This window comes from Pezoporus occidentalis, unplaced genomic scaffold (assembly GCF_034315485.1).
Source record: "Pezoporus occidentalis ecotype Australia unplaced genomic scaffold, CSIRO_AGI_Poc_V1 ctg99, whole genome shotgun sequence".
NCBI lineage: Eukaryota > Metazoa > Chordata > Aves > Psittaciformes > Psittacidae > Pezoporus > Pezoporus occidentalis.
Window position 1 is genome coordinate 541,434 of NW_026916358.1, and position 19,043 is coordinate 560,476.

The window sequence follows — 19,043 nt, forward strand, 5'->3', positions numbered from 1 at the left end:
GTCTCCTGCATTTAAATGTAATTCACAAAAAAAAAAAAAACAAACCAAAAAAAACCCCCCACAAAAACCAAACCTCACAAAACAGCTCAGAAATATATTATTTAAAACTTCGCAGGCCACCCTTCCTGCGCTCCTGCTTTCCACTCTGACCAGCATCAGAGATAGAGCCATGACAGAAAGCCAACAAAATTTAGTCTTCAGCACCACAGATACAATACAACCATGCATTTCCAAGTTCTCTCCTTAATTCAACCCGTTAGACAGTTTCATTACCTATTCCTGGGATCTGGTGAACATAGTTATTTACAGGAAAGTAAACTAGCTCCAACATAAATGAGAAAAGCAGGAAACAAGTTAGTAAAGGAAAATTCTCAGATGACTCCAATATGATGCCTGTGTGTTTTAATTTTACACAAAAGCATTTAAACATAATCCATAATTGAAGGACTAGCTGCATTCCTGTAGTTTTTCAAGGTGTCTCCAAAGCAATCACAGGTGACAACAGCAAATCTTCACCAGACAAGATGGGATCACAGAATGGTTAGGGTTGGAAGGGACCTTGAAGATCACCTAGTTCCAACCCCCTGCCATGGGCAGGGACGCTTTCCTCTAGACCAAGTTGCTCAAAGCCCTGTCCAGCCTGGCCTTGAACACTGCCAGGGATGGGGCAGCCACAGCTTCTCTGGGCAACCTGTGCCAATGCCTCACCATCCTCATTGTAAAGAACTTCTTCATAATGTCTAATCTAACTCTACCCCGTTTCTGCTTAAAGCCATTCCCCCTTGTCCTGTCACTACCTAGCCTTGTAAAAAGTCCTTCTCCAGATTTCCTGTAAGCCCACTTTAGGTACTAGAAGGCTGCTCTAAGGTCTCCTTGGAGCCTTCACTTCTCCAGTTTTCCTCTTACTCTTAGATTAGGATGCAGACTGCTGATCCACAAGCAGGAACAGCCATTTTCTCAGCACTTCTGACTACACTTGACAGATGTAGCTTTGCCCTTCAGGAGCTGTGTGCAGCAAAGCACAGTTGCTGACCCTCTGAAACTGTCAAAGTGGAGTGCCATTTACCTTAACCCTAGAAACATCACATTGCATGAGAGAATTTTAAACAGTTACAGAAACTCAGACTGATTTAGGGCAATGGTTGCCAACCTGCAAGCAATGTGCTGCCCAGGCCACTTTCCAGCAAAGCTCATGGACAAGGAAATTCAAATCTCTAATGTGAGGAACTGGAGAGGAAGGTCAGATGCTGCTCACTGCATGCTTTGTGCTCTGTTCTCATGGGAGAGAAGGCTGGGGAACCATCAGTGAGTCCCAGCACTCCTACCCCTAGGCAGAGACCATCTGCTTTAACCACACTTGACAAATGACACCTTCCTCCTTACCTCCCTCTTCCTCTTCAGAAGGGCTTATAAAGCTCTTAAATGCCCACAGCTCTGTCACTATTGTCTTAATGACCCCTGAAGTGTTTATCTTAGGGATGTCATATCTACTTATTATTTCCTTTCCTGCTTGGTCCTGCAAACAGTCCATTTAACTGTATTCCACATGGTCAGATCACATCATGTACAGCTCTTAAGACAGCCGCATGGCATTTAAGTTTAATTCATAAATTAATGCAGAGTGGCTACATCTTCCACACCAGAGCTACAAATGCTTCATTTATCAAATACAATTTCAGCATTGCTAATGTATTTGTAGACTCATTAATTGCTTACTGGAACTTCCAAACCACATATGTTATTATTTAGCTATATAGGTTTACTGGGGCAGGGGGGAGATAATAAAAGGAACAGGGGGAGGGGAAAACACTCCAAAAGCAGATGTTCCCAAGCTTTTTTAAACCTAAGAGACACGACATAAGAAGGAGCAGCTGGGGACACTGAATAAGTACAGACCTTTATATGTGACTAATTACATACACATGCTGGAATTCTCAAAGGAAGATCAGGGAGCCAGGCTCCCAGCTCACGCTGACTTTCAACAGGAGTTCAGTGGCCTGTTTCTTCAGGCATGCTAGAAGTCAGATGTCATCTTGCTAAATACAGAACACTGCTTCTAAATGCTGCCTCTGGTGGCTTAACCACAGCGCAGCCTATGGATTTCTACAAACCTATCTGCAGGAGCCCTCCTCTTTTTTTAACTAAATACACATACATATTTGCTGATCCTAGCCTATGTTGCCCTGCGATATGAGTGAAAGTTGTGTCTGGACCAGCCCAGAAGCATTAAAAGTCTCTGGGGAACCACCCTTCTGTGCTGAACACAGATGTGCTGCGCAGAATCTGCTCTAATGATTGCAGGGAAAGGTTTACAAAAAGCCTAGATCTCTTTTCTGAGTATTTCTGTTGTAAAGGAAGGATATCTGTATACATAAAGTGATGTCTCAGAAAAGATTTAGGGAGAACCACATGAGACTGTTTTTCAAATACATTCAAGGAATGCAGGTACACACACTCCATTCATGACTTAGTTCTAACAATTCAACATGGTCCATGTTGCTGATTTTCCTTCCTCTGCATTACAGAAAAAGAACAGTGCAGATTCTAGGATGCACAGGATTAAGGCCTGATTCAGCTTAAAAACCAGGAGGTGAAAAAACCAAAAATACAGGAGCTATGTGTCAGCACAAGGGGGTAGGTATGGACATAACCATCTGGAAGCATGAGAAAGCCTTGACCACTTTTTTCCACGGCCTTAGTACGTTAATGTTCATAAAATCATGGACAGATTTCTGTCAGGTGACAAACCACTTGACAAACAAGACTGGGCCTTCACTTTACAGCCAGTGGGAGGTGATGCAGGTGCTGGTAGCCACAAACAGCAGCTGACTCTGCACAGGGCCAGGAAGGCTGTGGCTGTAAAGACGACAGAGGAAGACAACATGAGATACTTTGTGAGTGAAAGACAGAGAGGGAGGAAGACAGAACCTACTGCCTTTTTCCCAGTGCTCAAGATGACTCACTACATGGCACAACAGTAGTTAGTACAAATGCAGTTCTATAAATGTATCAGGCCACAAAGTCCATACATGTTGTCTTTTATGAGCCAAGCACATGGTCAAAGGTATGTGCTCAGCAGGCTGTAGGTCTGCTGTCTTTGTATGATGTGAACATACACATCAAAAGCCTGCATCCTGAAACCTGTAACAGGGACGGACGTGAGAGACTTACAGAGACCCAGTTAACAACTGTGTCCAAGCCAGTCACTAGGACTATCAGATTTCATACCAGTTCCACAGAGGGAGCCTACAAGTAACAAAGTGCTCCCAGAAGGAGTGTGCCAAAGTGAAAGTTGTGGTCCTTACCAAAGGATGACAGCAGGAGCTGCTTGGGGACACAAGATGCATGGTACCTGCATCTGTACTCTCAATGTAACTTTTAAATCCACTAATGCTTCTCCTTGTAATATCTTTTGCAGAGATTTGGTCCAGGAGATTGTGCTGTAGCAGCTGGCAGAGATTAGGGCCTCTGAAGGGCTCCGATGAAGCACAACAGCTAAGTGGTTTAGGGCTAAATGAAAGTATTGAATGCTTCCTAAGGAGAAGCTACTAGGTAACAGCTTTTAAACTGATTATTTTTGCTTCCTCTGCAGAGGCTAAGGAAGCTCACGCATCTTTCGCATTTTAAAGTAATCTGCTACTTAATGCTCAAGAGCTCAGCACTTAACAATTTCAATTTGCCCTTCCATTCAGATAAATTTTCCCCTCCACCTGTGCAGCTGACTATTCAGGGTGTGCTCCATGGGACTTCATGCTGGCTCAGCAAGGGCCCAGCTGCTTTCGAGGCTTTCTGGAATGTGGAGGTGGCAGGAATGTGAACACGCTTTCTGGTGAAGACCTGTGGGTAAGCTCTTAAGAAAAATATTTCTTTTCTGGATAGGTAAAAAAAATTCCTACTTAGGCCTAATCTTCACTCAGCCTGCCTCTGTATCTTTGAAAACAAGCACTATTCTGGGGCTTAAAAAAGCATATGTCTCAAAAGTATTTTTAAAGAGCTGCCTGCTGGAAGCAGCTTTTGCTCTCCCTGCAAACCTGAACTCTTCAACTAGCTATATCTATGAGGCTACTTGAAGGGGAGTGTTTATCTTTGCCACTAAGAGCTCCATTATTTTTTTTCTTAACTTAAAAAAAGGAATTCAAGGAAGTTCACAAGACAAGTATTGGATTCATCAGAACAGTCAGGTTTTAAGATGAAGAGATTCTAGGTTCTTGCTCACGGTTTTACAGCCTCATCTTACTTGCTCACTGCAATAAATTCATGAGCTATCCACAAGAAAATCAGTTATCATCACAAAACTCGGTTGGAAGCTGCACTTCCCTAATATACCCAGTCCCTGGCTTTTCACTCATGAACTACATATAACAGAAGTTCTGTCTACCCTACCTTTGCTGCATTTTCCACTGGCAAATCCTGGCTACACAGACATGCAATTGAGCATTACTTAATTATCACACTCTTTTCTTACATACCTAAGCACTAGAACCAAACTATGAACAAACCTGAATAAGATTTCAGATAGTGGAAAAACATTAAGAGCTGAAGTTTGCTGTATATCTTCTTAAAGCAAACAGTGTGGCATGAAGAAAATGTTGGACTTCATTCTAAAGTGCTTTGATCGTACCCCCCCACCAATGTAATCATTCCACTTTCTTTTTCTTCATCATTCCCCTTTCTCACTTGTAAGACACATTACCACAAAAACCTGCACCAATATAACTACATACTCTGGAAATACTTTTATTTCCCAATTCTTTAATCTAAGCTGCTAAGCTCTGTTCTCACACTCAAATAACCAATAGCTGTGGAAGACAGCTAGAGCCAGAGTGTCCATGTCAGCTACAGAAAAGAAGATGACATTGGGAAAAGATAGCTTCAGCAGACAAAAGCTTCCTTGGCCTGTGATTTTCAAGTTCTAAGAGCCAAGGGCTAGATTTAAATCAAGATAAACTCTGAACATTATGATTCAGTTGTTAAAACCTCAAGATTTTTCTAGGCATCTCAGCAAATACATTATACTTACTGAACAATATCTTGCAAATCAAGGTTACAGAATGCTTCGCAAGCTATTTTCTCTGCATTGTAGAAAGTGAATGAAATAGTCTTCAAATCGAGGCCTTATTACTTTTCATGAAGCAAGGGGCTACATGTGTTACATGTTAGGAAGAACCTTTTCAGACACTTATTTCCAGCATTTCAGGAATCCCAACAAAAAAAAATCCATTGGTACTGTAATGTTACCAGGTCTCATTTAACTGAGGAAAATTTAAAAGAAAGCTGGCTGTGTCATGGCATGCTGTCTCAGAACAAAACAAGATGAGGTAAACACTTCTGAAGGTCCCTCAGTATAACACGCAACTATTCAAAACAGACTATGGTGAGAATGGCAGGATGTTCCAGTTCATCTGTGTTTGTAGAGTCCCAGACATCACAGGGTCTTAACTCACAATCAGGGTTCAGAGAACATGGATAGAGGCCTCTGTGGCTGTATCACAACACTAAGAAGTGCACTACATGCTTCCAGAATAAATCTGGTACTCAGGACAGCTGTATACTTTTCCATCATGAAGCACAATACCCTCCAGTCCTGCTCTGAGGACAGGCCAAATTTAGTAATAAGCTGTCCTCTGTGTTCCCTCTCACACAGCGGAGATACAAGCAGGGTAGAAAGATAAGAAACTGCCTTTTCCCACCTTCTATTTCCCCCTCAACTGCAAGGCCCTAGGATCTATAGCAATACAAATAACACTTCAACCAAAGAAGCCAGCCAACTCAGTAGATGCAGGTTTGAACCCTGGTTTTACAGAACGTGTGAGATCATCATCACCTGGTCACATTCAAATTGCACAATGGAAAATGACACAATGAAAGTCTTCACACAGCAACTAAAGTAAGTCTGGGCCCTCCAGGTAGTACACAGCTATACTGACATAGAAACACCTGTTCTGAAAAAGGTACAGCTGTGTTCCAGTGGCATTGCGCCCTGGTTAATAAGTTCACTGGAGCTCACAGCCTACACAGCAACTTGCACCAAACTATCCCTGTTATTCACTCTGCCTCATCACAGCAGACTGAGGAGAGAAAGATTTCAAATGCACCTACTCACAGAGCTCTGGCAGGGCCCAGATGGCTAGAGGGTATACACACAGGCATGCAATTCAAGATCACATACCTCAGCACATCCTCATATCAACAGTGTACCTAGAAGGATGTAGATCAACCACATGGCTCCTCTGCATTTGTTAACATGTCCTAGATACGAGGACTACCATGACAGCTTATTAACAAAACCATAGCAGAGGCAGTCACAAAATGATGTCAAATACTGGTCTGAAAATAGAACTTCCCTAGCAGAATACTTTTCTCTATTGACATAACTGCCAAATAGGTAGAAGTATATGATGCCAACACTCCAATTTTGATGGCTCTTGTGCCAGACAGAGAATACAAATCAGATTCCTGACAGAAGCCAACCAGTTCTGCCACTGCCCCTTCAGTAGCCACCTGAAAGGCTCTGGTGCAGTCAGAGAGCAACGGCCTTTCAGACTCCTCCTCACAGGAAAGCAAAAATCTTAACTCCCATCTGAGTCCTGCGGCTTCTAGGTGTCTATTTGTTTGAGTGAGATTAGATGACTGATTCTGAGACTGCTTTAATAACTGATGGCAGACTCCTGTGTGTTAAGTCAGCTCTGTAACACTCTCACCATAGAAGTTGTGCCACAAATCTGCTTAGCTGGTAAAGTCCTTAATGCAAATCAGAAAGACATTAATAATACCCTCTGGTATCTTTTTAGTATCTATGCTATGCCAAAACTTGGGTGATTTATTAACATTTAAGGAATAAAAGTATATAGATTATGTGGAGAGAAGAGAAAAAAAAATTCACAACCTATAAACTCCTAAGGTTATCTCTGATTAAGAACATTGAATATCCAAACAATGTTTTCATTCCTCCAACCATTTTTAAATGAAGCACTGCACACTATCTGAAATCAGTGTGTTTCTCATAACTCTGCAGTTACATTTCAAATCCTACCGTGTTGCAAGCTTATGGCAGACGACACCAGTGTCTGTTATGACTTCACTCAGTCTCAGCTCAAGGTGAACCTTCCCCTGAAACACACCAAAAGACCACATGAAAAGTTAGGTTTATGCATAGCCAGCCACATCATTCCAACTTCAAACAAAGCAAGATGGTTAAATGCAAGTAACTCCAGGAGTTTAACAATTAAGTAATAGCTGTATAGCTATAACTGCCATAGAATTCAGATTAGTAGCCATTTCACTAAAATTTCAGTGCGTAATTCTCACCGTTATTTGATCTCCATGTTTTAGAAATTGATATGGGGGGTCTGCAGCCTGACACAAAAACATTTGGTTGGAGCTTTATCTATATTTAACAGTTTAAATATTAAGCAAGGATCTGCAATACAATCATTGAAAAGATATCACACCAGTGTGTTATAAATGAACACCTACATGTTTTAAACATGAGAAAACCAAAAATTCTGAAATAATATAAACTGTGTATCAGTAAAATTATATTGGACAACTGAAAAAAACAAAATACAACCATGCTGCTAGCATTCATAGCATCTATTATTCCACAGTCTGTAACTCCTTATCATCACATTAACTTTCTTATGACTTGGGCTAAGATATTGTGCTCAAATATGCTAAGAAAATAAAGGCAATCGGTATTATTAACTCTTACTAACTCTATTACATTTCAAAACATGAACATCCATTCCAGTGACAAAAACTCAGCACCACTCTTAGGGGTACGTAAAGTAATTGCAAAGTATGTTTTGTTATTGACCTATTCTGACTTGCTGGCACTGCCCAATCATCTGCAAATCATTGTGGCCAAAACTTCGACACTCACTTTCATAACTTCTCCTCTCCACCCTTTTTACCAAAGGATACTAAAATCCACCCTGCTAGTTAGTCAGAGCTCTAATGTGGGTGTCATCTTTGACTCAGGTCTACCTCAACTCATACAAAAATGTGCTGCCACCCCTTTCACAAGATCTTCCAGATTTAACCTTTCCTCTTTTTTGCACATAAACAGAACTCTTGCCAGAGACTTCCCTGTGTCTTCTATTTACCGACTCCTGCTCTATGAGGATGTCTGCCCTGCATAACACAGGAGAGTGAAGATCAACCCTGGCCTCAAGTTGCTAAGATCTACTTCCTCTACAGCATACTTGTCTGGACAAAAGCTGACGAAACCACTCCAAAGCAGAGCAGGGAGTGCAGTAACAATTAAGTAGCATGGACACACAGAAGTTCAGTTCAAGGTCATTGCCTGGTCCTCTTACTTTTAGCAGTATAAACAAACTCTGAAGTCAGTGCCTGAACACTTGTCCTGAAGAAACCTATGAGAGTTTCTGTTTCTTACTGCTAAAAAGTCATTCTCTTCCTTTCCTTGTATACTCCTTTGTCTCGATACCATTCTCTCTGTACTATCTTGAATGCGGGCTTCATGCTTTCCTGCACTTCACCATTTCACTCCTCAAAACTTCCATCACCTATTTACACCTTTAGCATTCTGACTCAGTAGCAGTTTTTCCTGTCCAAGGGCTGGAACGCAGGCCTTTCAAGTACATGTGGCAGAGGATACTGGTGCTCATCATCACAGAAAACAAGACAGACAATCTCTCCAAGCTGTGTGAGAGCCCATGGTGCAGAGGCATCACAGCAGCTACCTGGCATTTTGAACAGGGAAGGACCCAAATGTGTGTAGGAGTTTAAAAAGATGTTTCCTGCCAAGTGTCTTGTGCATCCTTTTAAAAGAAACAATAAAAACAAGGTGAAACTCAAACGTTGCATTTGTCTGTCAGACTTCTGATTCATGTCTGTTTCAGCAAGACATGTATCCTCCTTTGCCCTGTCAGTCCACGCAAACGTCAACATCTGTCATTTTCTTCCAAACTGAAGCCTGTCCTCAGGATTTCTCTGCACAAACGCATACAGCCACTTCTAGACCCACCTCTTCAACACTCAGTTCCACTGCAGTGCCTATGTACTCATGCATAACAAGGCTAAGCCCACAACCAGCCAAGAACTCTGGTTAAGCAGGATGGTTTCTGGCTTTAGTTTTACTATGTTTTCCTTTAGTCTTCACTGCTCTCTCTTCCACTGGTCACATATTTTACCACAGGATCTAAACCACTAGTCTCTGGAAAACAAATTTATATTATGAGCCTGTAAAAAAACACTGCTGCTGTATCTGTTGGTATCCTGCATATCACCTTTACTAGAGGAATCAAAACAAATACAAGTTTTGAAGAAATTACAAGACAGGAACAGAGACTTATAAACTCTAGAGGAAATATCCTGCTGCAGAAAAATAACAAGAAGGTAAGATACTGTTTTATAGAACTATTTCTGCTGGTTTTAAAGGTAAGACTAACCTCTCTCAGAAAATAAGAATGCTTCCATGCACTTAGGTGAGCCTGAATGCAAACTTACTTACAGTGCCCATTTCCTCAATCTCACACAGACTAAGATGAAAGCTCCCTATTTTTGAAATTAAGCTGCAAAAAGCCTTTTGAAGTCAGCAGTGCTGCACACATTTTCCTGGCTACATTAAGCACAAAACCACAATGCTGCTTCTTTTGGACCAACTCTCATTTTTCTCTTGTGAAGCCTTTGAAAACGGTCAGCTGCTCAAAAAGCATCTCAAAGCTTTAGACAGCAAAACAGAGGTCATGGGATCACTGGGATCAGTAGCCCTATGACTGTTCCCAAAGCACCTCCTTACTTCCAGTTAAAAACTCCAATGCATAAATACCCTAAAGTAAGGCTACATCAACATACTTGCAGGCTTAATTCACAGGAAATGTAACTCCTACATAAACAGAATGCTTTTTCCCAAATCGATTATACTGTTAGGCAAAATATATGGATTCTCTGAATAAATTTACTCCTGAGCAAGGGCATTAATTGGTTTACAAAATAGCAGATAATCCAGGGAAGAGAGAAAACTGTAAATAAATCTGTGTCATAAAATCAACAGTTAACCTAAGCAATATAGGTCAACCTATACTGAATTAAATGTACCCCAGAAACAGGGAGTTACCAATATTGTATTTACTGACAGTTTATAAGAAATTCCTGTTTTTATTATTAAAAGAACTAATGTGATAATAGCAAGAGCTTCCAGTTGTACCAGGGGCACTCAGTTACACATTTACAAGAAGGAAAGATCTGATAATGCAGCAGGATAAAAAAATATTTTGCTCCTGTTTTACAGCTGAAACACCGTGGCTTGGTACTCCTCAGACAGAATCCCTGCTGCAGAGCCAGGGACCGAGTCTAGGATCAGTCCCAGGCCATAAAGCCATAAAGCTTTTTTAAATGGAGTCCAGTGAAAAACCTCAGAGAAGCAGCTGGAGGTTTGACAATTTTGAAGTAGAATGCATTAATTATTAAAAACATTTTCATTAAAAAATATTCCAGGATGTTCCTAGAAGAGCCATGTTCATTAACATATCCTTCACATTTGGAAGGGTAGGGCTTTTTCAAGGAACAAGCTGAAGGAGTGCCAACTCAACTGCTGAACGCTTCCTTTTCCATAAACGCTGACTGATATGGATGGGTGGGTTCATAGGTCGTACGTCCTTCCTAATCACATCTAACATCACATAATGGGGCCAGCCAGCTTCCATTTTTCAGTTCTTGATGAAAGAAGCCATCAGTAGACTGACTTTTTTTTTGTAGGGAAGTAGCATTCAAAAGGAAATCAGTAACAAAACAAAATTTTTAAAGGGCCTTACTGTGTTAAAAACCAAAACCAACCCCAAACTACACTATGCTTGTTTATCCCCTTTACTAAAAAGTAATGAAATCAAGTCCCAGTCTTTTAACATTCTTTAACAGGTATCTGGGAGAACTACATGCACGGTTATCTGAAAAACGCACTCATCGTAAGCTTGCAAAGAGAAGAAAAAGCAGACTCAAAAGTCCTGTTTTTACAGATACAGGAAAAGTCTGTCTCCAACCATCTCATTTCTACTTGGAACACAGCTGTGAGTTACTGTGGATTGAAACACCAGAAAGCAGTTGTAAAGTAAGTAAAAGTATACAAATGCTACCTACCTGTATCATGTTTCCAGCAGTTGCAAATTTGTGGCTTAATTTAAACACAGTATGTTGAAGGAGAAAAGAAAACACACAACCACAGATTATCCTAAAGCTATTCTTATGACAAAGTTCTGCCATCCTGGCATGAAGCACGTTTAGCATCTTGCACAAGTGTGGGCCTCAGAGGCCATGCTTGCAGAGTTACCAAGACACCACTGGGAGCCATTTCTGCACGCATTTTGGCCTGGAGTCTGACACACGCCACATGATCCAGTGACTGCAGATTCAGATGCAACATCTGATCTAACTCAAACCAGATGTGAACTGGTTTTTCAGGGAGAGATTTAAGAAAAACAACGACAAACACTAGGAATGTTTGCATCTCTATCTGAGGGTCTAGTAAAATGCACAAAAGACTGACAGTCTGGCTAAGTTCAAAAGACAGGAGCCAAATCTACCCAAATCTCTTAAATCATGTCTTTAAGGAAGTATCAACCACATCTCCATCCTTTTTGTTACTGTGAAAGTTCTTAGAAATCTTTCACTTTTAAAAAACAGAAAAAGAACAAGTATTTACTGTTCACTTGCTTGAATATTAAATATTAAGTCAATTATCTTCATTTGCAGGGCACATACAGCACTATAGGTCTTTCTTCTACAAAAGAACAATAGAAGCAAAAATACCTAGAAAAGGTATATGTCCCCTACTAAACCTTCTGGACAAGAGGGTTTTGTCATCATTCTACTTCTCACTCACCTACCCAAGTTTGCTAGGGAATTTCCCCTCCAAAGTGGGAGTGCACCTGCATGGCAGTTTTCCAAACATTTATCCCACATAGGTACCCCTACCCCAGCAGCTTAGCTCAACTCTGCTCACTACTCAGGAGTGTGGAAGGAGGGACTGGGACCCACCTTCAGCTGTCTGCTCATCCTGCTGCTGCTACAGAGTGATTGCAGGCAATCTCACCCCAGCTCCTGGAGATGGAGGAGGAAAGAGATGCAACACGGGTGGGTTGTAGGAAAAGACTAGGCTAAGCAGGTGACATGAACCACAGCCCATGACTAATGCCAGCACCTCATTGTCTTGGAATCTTAAATTTAGAATCATAATACCCCTGGTATGTTGGTTTACTTTGCTGCAAATTGTCTGGAGAAAGGAGCATTGGAAGAACTCAGCACTGCACAGACCATTCCAAACCATGGGATAACATGTGCTATTGCTTTCTCTGTATTTCCAAATTTTATTTCAGAATATAGAAAATTAGAGAGATCCAGTCTACTTTGAAACCCTCTTAGGCAGCTTTCTGAGATGTCACTTTCTGGCACTGATAAAGCTTAAAAGCAAACAATAAAACTGACTCAAACTCTAAGGGCTCACTAAATGCTGTCCATGAAGGAGTTGGGAGAGGAAAGACCAATAATGCAGCTACTGCTTTAGGTAAAACCAGCCCTGCAGCATTATCAGCAGCCTCACTTGAGGTCACAGCCTAACAGCAGGTTTGAGAGCTGGAGGAAGAGTTTGTTTGTTGTCTGCATTTGCTGCTGTAACAGCTGCTCCTTCCTTTAGCAGAGGGGAGCAGGCGGCTGGGAAAGGGCTAAGGATCATGCTCCAGATCACAGCCTGCCTGCTGGACCACAGCACGGAACACAAGAATCTGGAACAAAATCCAGTCTATCACTGAGGAAAGCTCTAATGAACACTTCATGGATTCACAAATGCTAGGCAAAGCAGAACTGATGTCTGCTTGGTCTCCGTCTGTGCAAGCGTGTCAGAATTGCTCAGTAACTGGCAAACATCTTCAAATGGCACAATGTTAGCCTTCCTGTTTCTCTAAGGGAAGAATACCTCCATATGGTCAAATTCCTTGCAATTACTCATGTTTTCCTCTCAAACTACTTTGATGCAATTTAATATGTAGATACTCTGAATGAAAGCCACCTGGCTTTCATTTCCCCTGACAAATTGTTTTCTACAGATACAGAATCCAGGTATGTTATTTTGAAATAATGTAAATTTATTATTCAGCAGTAGCTGCTCCCTACCACATGCCATGTTACAGACAAGCTTTTGAGAAGTAACAGACCAAAACCAGATAGACTGTCTTAGACCTTTAGGCTGACAAGTCTGAATACTGCACTCTTATACTCACATAGGGAGGAAGTCCTGCCACAAAGCAGGATTTGGTGAATAACTGGCCTTTTTGTTTATCACCAACATTATTTACTGTTGCTGGCACATGATTCAGTTGTCTGAAATTATTTTGCCAGGAGGCATATAGCCTTGAGAATCTTCCCACCCTATCAAAAAGGAGATTTTATCTCTTCAAAACAACTAGAAGAGAGAAACCTGAAAGCCACAGTTCATAAAATAGAGGGCAACACCCATTTATTTCCTGTGTGCGGTGGAAAGTTAATACCAAACCTGGAAGCAGCTGCTTCTTTTTACAATTTGCATATACTCATGCTTACCATAGGTTTTACAATATGCATCAGTGACAAATCTTTATGCTTGAAGCATTTAAATACCTACACAAAGATAGTTAATGTGTTAGAGAGTGGGCATGCAATGCTCTTAACTGTTCAGTAGACTAGATAATTCTGTTAAACACTGGAGTGAAACAGTCCTACACAGTTGCTCCTAAACACAATTTGCTCAACCTACTGTATCTTCAAAGCCATATTATTAAGCAACAATTACCATCAGAGCCAGTCCAGTTCAACACTAGAATTTGCTCTGCACGTACAAAACAGATTTATACAGAACAGGAAGCAGGCAAGCAGGTATCAGGGAGACTGGCAACTTCCATGACATTATGATGATATAGCAAAAGAAGATAATAGATAACACTTCCAGCTTCCTCTGCAGATCTGGGATAAACTTCTCTAACTGTCACGCAGGACTGAATGGAGAAGAGCTAATTCAAAAGCTTGTGGTAAAATCTTGGCTCTGCTGAAGTCATGGCAAAACTCCCACCCTTGCAAGGCCAGGATTTCATTCATGAAGCCTGACACTTGGGATACAGATTTTGCATTCAATGGGAAGGTCCTGACAAAAGAGGAGAGGTTTATTTTGAGCACTGCAGAGTGCCTTGGACAGCCACTAGTGCCTTCTAGCTAATAAACAGACAGCATTTCAGAGCAAGTGATTTCCAGTACAACAACAGAATTTTAGGTGTACTCTTCAAACATACCCATAAGCAATGTTTTCCACTAATGAGGTATAGTCCACCCCTGCCACTCATACCAGTCCATACTCAAGAACAGGCACATTAATCAACAATAGTCAAAGGCCTGTGTGGGCAAAATGCTAATGTGGTGGAAAGAGGAGGAAGGACTTCTGGCATCTGAAGTAAAGTATTTCTTAACATCAGTAAATCTTTCGCACAAAGCTTTCAGTACAGAAGGTTAAAATGTGAGACAATTTGCTTCCTCAGTGTTGGTTATCTGCCCTTTACATGCCTTTTTTTTTTTCCTAAAATTGATAGCCAAATAGATATGTTTCAGACACATCAAAGTTCTAATGAGGAGGAAGGGGAAATGAGCAATTTTCAAGTTTTTATGTCAGTTTTTTTATGTTCCTAACAATGAGTTTTACATAAGACCCTGAGCATGACTGGCTTTGGAAAAGCACTCTCATTTAATACTGAGAACTCAGCTGTAACAGAACATGACCATTTCACATTTGTCAGTGCTGTGGAGGAAGTAACTCAAAGCACACCTGAAAAAGAAAACTTTTAAAGCAAGAGCCTGCGCAGGAAAACATGTCAGAATGATCTAACTCTCCTTGCAGCTCTCCTCCACTTTGGCATATACAGACTACATGCTTTAGAGTGTGCTAGTGTATTTTGATATTAATCAGAGTATCTCTGGATCTTTAACCATTTCATTGATTAATCACATGCACACAAAGGGCATTTGGGTTGCAAAGCTCAGACTTCATAGAACAGACTTGAGCTATGCAGGCCTGAAGCTACTGTAAATAAAAAAAATTAGGGGGAACTACTCAAAAACAGCAAAGGCCTTTTAAAGATCACATGTGCACTTGGGCTTAAATTCCATTAAGAACACATGGACCACTGAAAACATCTGTCATCTACAGCCCCAGGCAAATATGCGAATCAGTTACTGTTGAGTAAACTTGTGCACGTGAAGGAAAGGCAAACATTCACGGATCAAGAGAGATGCAGACACAGCAGCATAGCAATTTTCACTTCCAGTCCACAAAAAGCATGAGAATGAGAATATAGCAGGTCCTGAAAGACGAATGGCTAGTAGAAGAGAGACATATCCCATAAGAAGTGTGCAACATCATGCTTTTACTACTTCAGGCAGCTTACACAGGTATGAATTCTGTTGCTAGTCCCTCCCTTTCTCCAGCTGAGGCTGCCTGATTGTTCATAGTCTTATTTCAACACAAAAGTTAAACGGTTCAATTCCTCTTTTATTTCCTGCTGGAATGTTTGGGCACTTGTACTGGATATTTAGCTCTGGGTGTGGTAATGTCCCACTAAGGAATAGGCAACTGCATTAGAAGATGCGAACTTAAAATTCCTTCACCCGAATCCGCACAAACCCACTTGGCTACACCTTCATATTTTAAGAAGTTTTCCAGTCTGAAAAGTTAAGCCATGAATTATGCATTTAACGACTGCTGTCAAGTTTAATTCTGCACTCTGTATAATAAATCTTCCTGATAACATTTAACATGTTTTAATATATTTCAAAATTAAATATTCAGAGATAACTGTACCAAACAAATTTTGCTGGAGTTTCATAATTTGCTCTCCACAGAACACCTCAAACTTCATGATTCTTAGCACAACTGTTGTTTCATCACCCAGGCTATACCTAAACAGCATTAGGGGTATACACTGACACAACTACAGCAAACTATGCATTATGTTATTTTCAAACTAGTAAGAGCAAAACAAGCCAGTAAGATGTAGGGGGTATTGATGTATCCACAGAATAAATGCCTGTTAACCTCAAGGAGCAATTACAGCCCATTGCTATATGACACAGCACTGTGTGCTGCTGATGGCTACTGATATGCACTCACTCAGAAGCGAAATTCAGGTGTGCCTCATTATGCTGTTATTCTCTCAATAAGCTCATTTGCTAGACCAAATGATGAACCAAAGCCACAAAGGTCATGTAGGTGAGAAATGCCCAGTCTGCATGTGTGGGCTGAGCAGCTGCACAGCTCCTATGTGCTTCATGTGGGGCTGTGCACCACACTGAGCAGCATCAGTGCTAGGGAGAATACCTACCTCTTAGCAGCTCTCAGAAAGAGGACACTGTCTAGGCTTTCTTCAAGATAAGCAATGGTACACCTTGCTGTCAAGCAATGAATGGATGTGGCATTAAAGCATCTTACAATACTGCTTATATCTGTGAAGGCTGACAATTAACATAGTCTTGCTGTCAACAACATCCTTGTCTATAATGAAGCTGATCAAATCATAATCTCACCTTGCACTCCTGACAATACAAAACTTCTTTATAAGACATTAAGAATTATGGAAAAGCATAAAATTGAATGCAAGGCCTCAAGCTAAACACCTTGGCAACTACATCTGATGGAGTTAAACAACATTGCCACTTACATTTTGATTGCTTTGGGTTTTTTTAATATAGGCTTATTTATTTTCTACAGCATCAGAATACTTATGAGCTGTAGTTTCAGAATAAAATTTGAGAAAACAGCATAAAAACATTAAGAAATCCACTCATATTCCATTAACATTGGAATTCTATTTGTCTGGTTTATTATTTTGTACTCACAAAATAAGAGGAACCTCCACATCACATATTCCCTCTCTATGTATGAAGAGAGAAAACAGTAGTGCCATTTGAAAACCATTTCTGGATCTCACACAAGTGAGGTCCAAACTATGCAAGAACAAAACTGTGAATTCTACTCATTACATACCAAATAGCTCAGAATACCAGTTCTTAAACCACAAATATTATTACCCATAATTTCAAGTCATTCCTTCTGTTCTGAAAAATGAGGCCAAATGTGTTCCAGAACTGAGCATCTGAGAACCACAGCACCCAAGATCACTAATATTTCAACAATCCATTAATTTTACAGTTTTCCAGTTTCTGACTGTGATGATTGGTCTTCTTGAAAACTAGATCATTTCAGGCTTTGCACACAAGAAAGTCCTATACAGGCTTATCACTGTCACCCAGTTTCTTTTATATCATGGCCTAATGAATTAGAAAGAATTAGAAATCTGGTCTCTCTGATAGCATTTATTTAATTTTTCACACTGATTTCTGCAACCTCAAGCAAGTCACATTTTTTTCTGACACTTATTCTCACTGTATTCAATGTTTTGGACTGACAGTGACTTACCTCAATACGGTGCTGTGATGCATAACTAACTAGTCATGAAGTGCTCTACAATGTGGGAAATAGTATTAAGGCCACTGACCTACAAAACCAGAAGTAAGGTGCTGGAGTTCCCTGGCACATGGCTCAATGTTTAATCCACTAGATTATGTGACTAATGGGGACAACTGCTAGAATGATAAAACTGATAGCTGGCACATGAAAATTGCATTTCGACTACTAGTATTTGTATGATTTGCTGCAAAAGTTAACTAAGGTTCTTACATTATTTTCCTTAAAATTGGAGAAAAAAAATGACTAATATTGTGCAAAGTTATCATTAACATATTTTTTTCTCTTATCAAAGAAAAAGGGTTTAGAAAAAGAGACAACTGAGATACCATGAACATAAAGAGAAACAAACACAAAAATACTCCTTCATTTGGCTATCTTCACTTGCATAAGAATTCTCACAAAATATCTACAGTCTGCTCCTGCTATCAAGAAAAACAAAGCTCTCTTGCAGACTCCTTAACATAAAGACTGTGGAACATCTAAGTAAGTGGATAAAATCATCACTGTTGTTCATATTTACACTAGTTGTAATAAATGCTTATCACAGAGCCCAGAAACAGCTTTTAACAGCTGGGCGCTTATAAAGATACAAACAGCGGAAGTGATAAACGGTACAAACAATTGTAGACAGAGAACATACTTTCCAGCAAATACTGTGCTCCTCATCCTTCCAAAAGCTAGGGCTACCTGTAAACCTTTCTGCTACGAGTTCACAGGCAGAGATTATCAGTGCTGTCCTAGAAATTACCCTGGTCTAAAAAGCTTCTACAAGTTCACTCCGTGTAAATATTGTAATAAAATAAGCAATGCAGAAGCTTATCCAAACACTGGCCTCCTTTTACTGATAAATTACAAAAGGAAAGTTTTCATATCCTGCAGGAAGTAAACACTAAATCTACTGTTTTCAAGTCAGTATCATAAGGGGCTTTGGGGTAAGAAGAAAAAGAGACCAGGGTAAAACAGAACAGACTTCAAACTTAAAAGGCTGTTAAAAGCCTTTCCATCAACACTGTCATTGAAATATGGCATTAAAGAGGATCAATATTTTACAAGAGAGTGTTACAGACTGAACAAGCTGTCATGAGGTTTTCTCTGCATCACATGCACAACAGTGTATTATTTGTCTCTGCAAATAAACAGAAAACCTAACCTTGAACGTATTTTCACATATAGCATGCTTAACTACAGGCCATCACACTACATGCTGGAAAGAGTATGCATTTTAAGTGTCATGTTCTGACATGGTATGTGCAGACTTGTGTACAGACTGAAAACCCAAGATACTGTGTCCAACCCTACCATACAGAAGTATCCAAGCAGCATTTCCCCTTGCACTTATGGGACTATTGCACAGGTCAGACATTCATGTTTGTGGCCTTCTAAGCAAATACTGTGGTTCCAAAGTGACCTGTAATAACTACTTACAAGAAGTAAAAAAAGTAACTGATTTATATTGACTTGATATCCTGCTACATTGCTTTGCTCTTGTTTCACAAGACCTAATACTGGAAACGAAAATAGAACCTGCTTCAAAAGAGGATAA

The 19,043-nt window shown here is 40.3% G+C and overlaps 1 protein-coding gene and 1 long non-coding RNA gene across 3 annotated transcripts in view; one reads left to right on the forward strand and one right to left on the reverse strand.

The window, feature by feature from the left end:
• Positions 1-19,043, reverse strand: part of RASA3 (RAS p21 protein activator 3) — a 132,824-nt gene that overhangs the window by 49,983 nt on the left and 63,798 nt on the right. For both annotated transcript variants that reach the window (XM_062606956.1, XM_062606955.1), the window contains exon 5: positions 7,034-7,110. In XM_062606956.1, the coding sequence (XP_062462940.1) occupies positions 7,034-7,110 (77 nt within the window). The remainder of the gene's footprint in view (positions 1-7,033; positions 7,111-19,043) is intronic.
• LOC134157724 (uncharacterized) lies at positions 3,690-5,934 on the forward strand. Its single transcript, XR_009962440.1, has 2 exons — positions 3,690-3,843; positions 4,132-5,934. It is a non-coding gene; the product is annotated as an uncharacterized LOC134157724 (long non-coding RNA).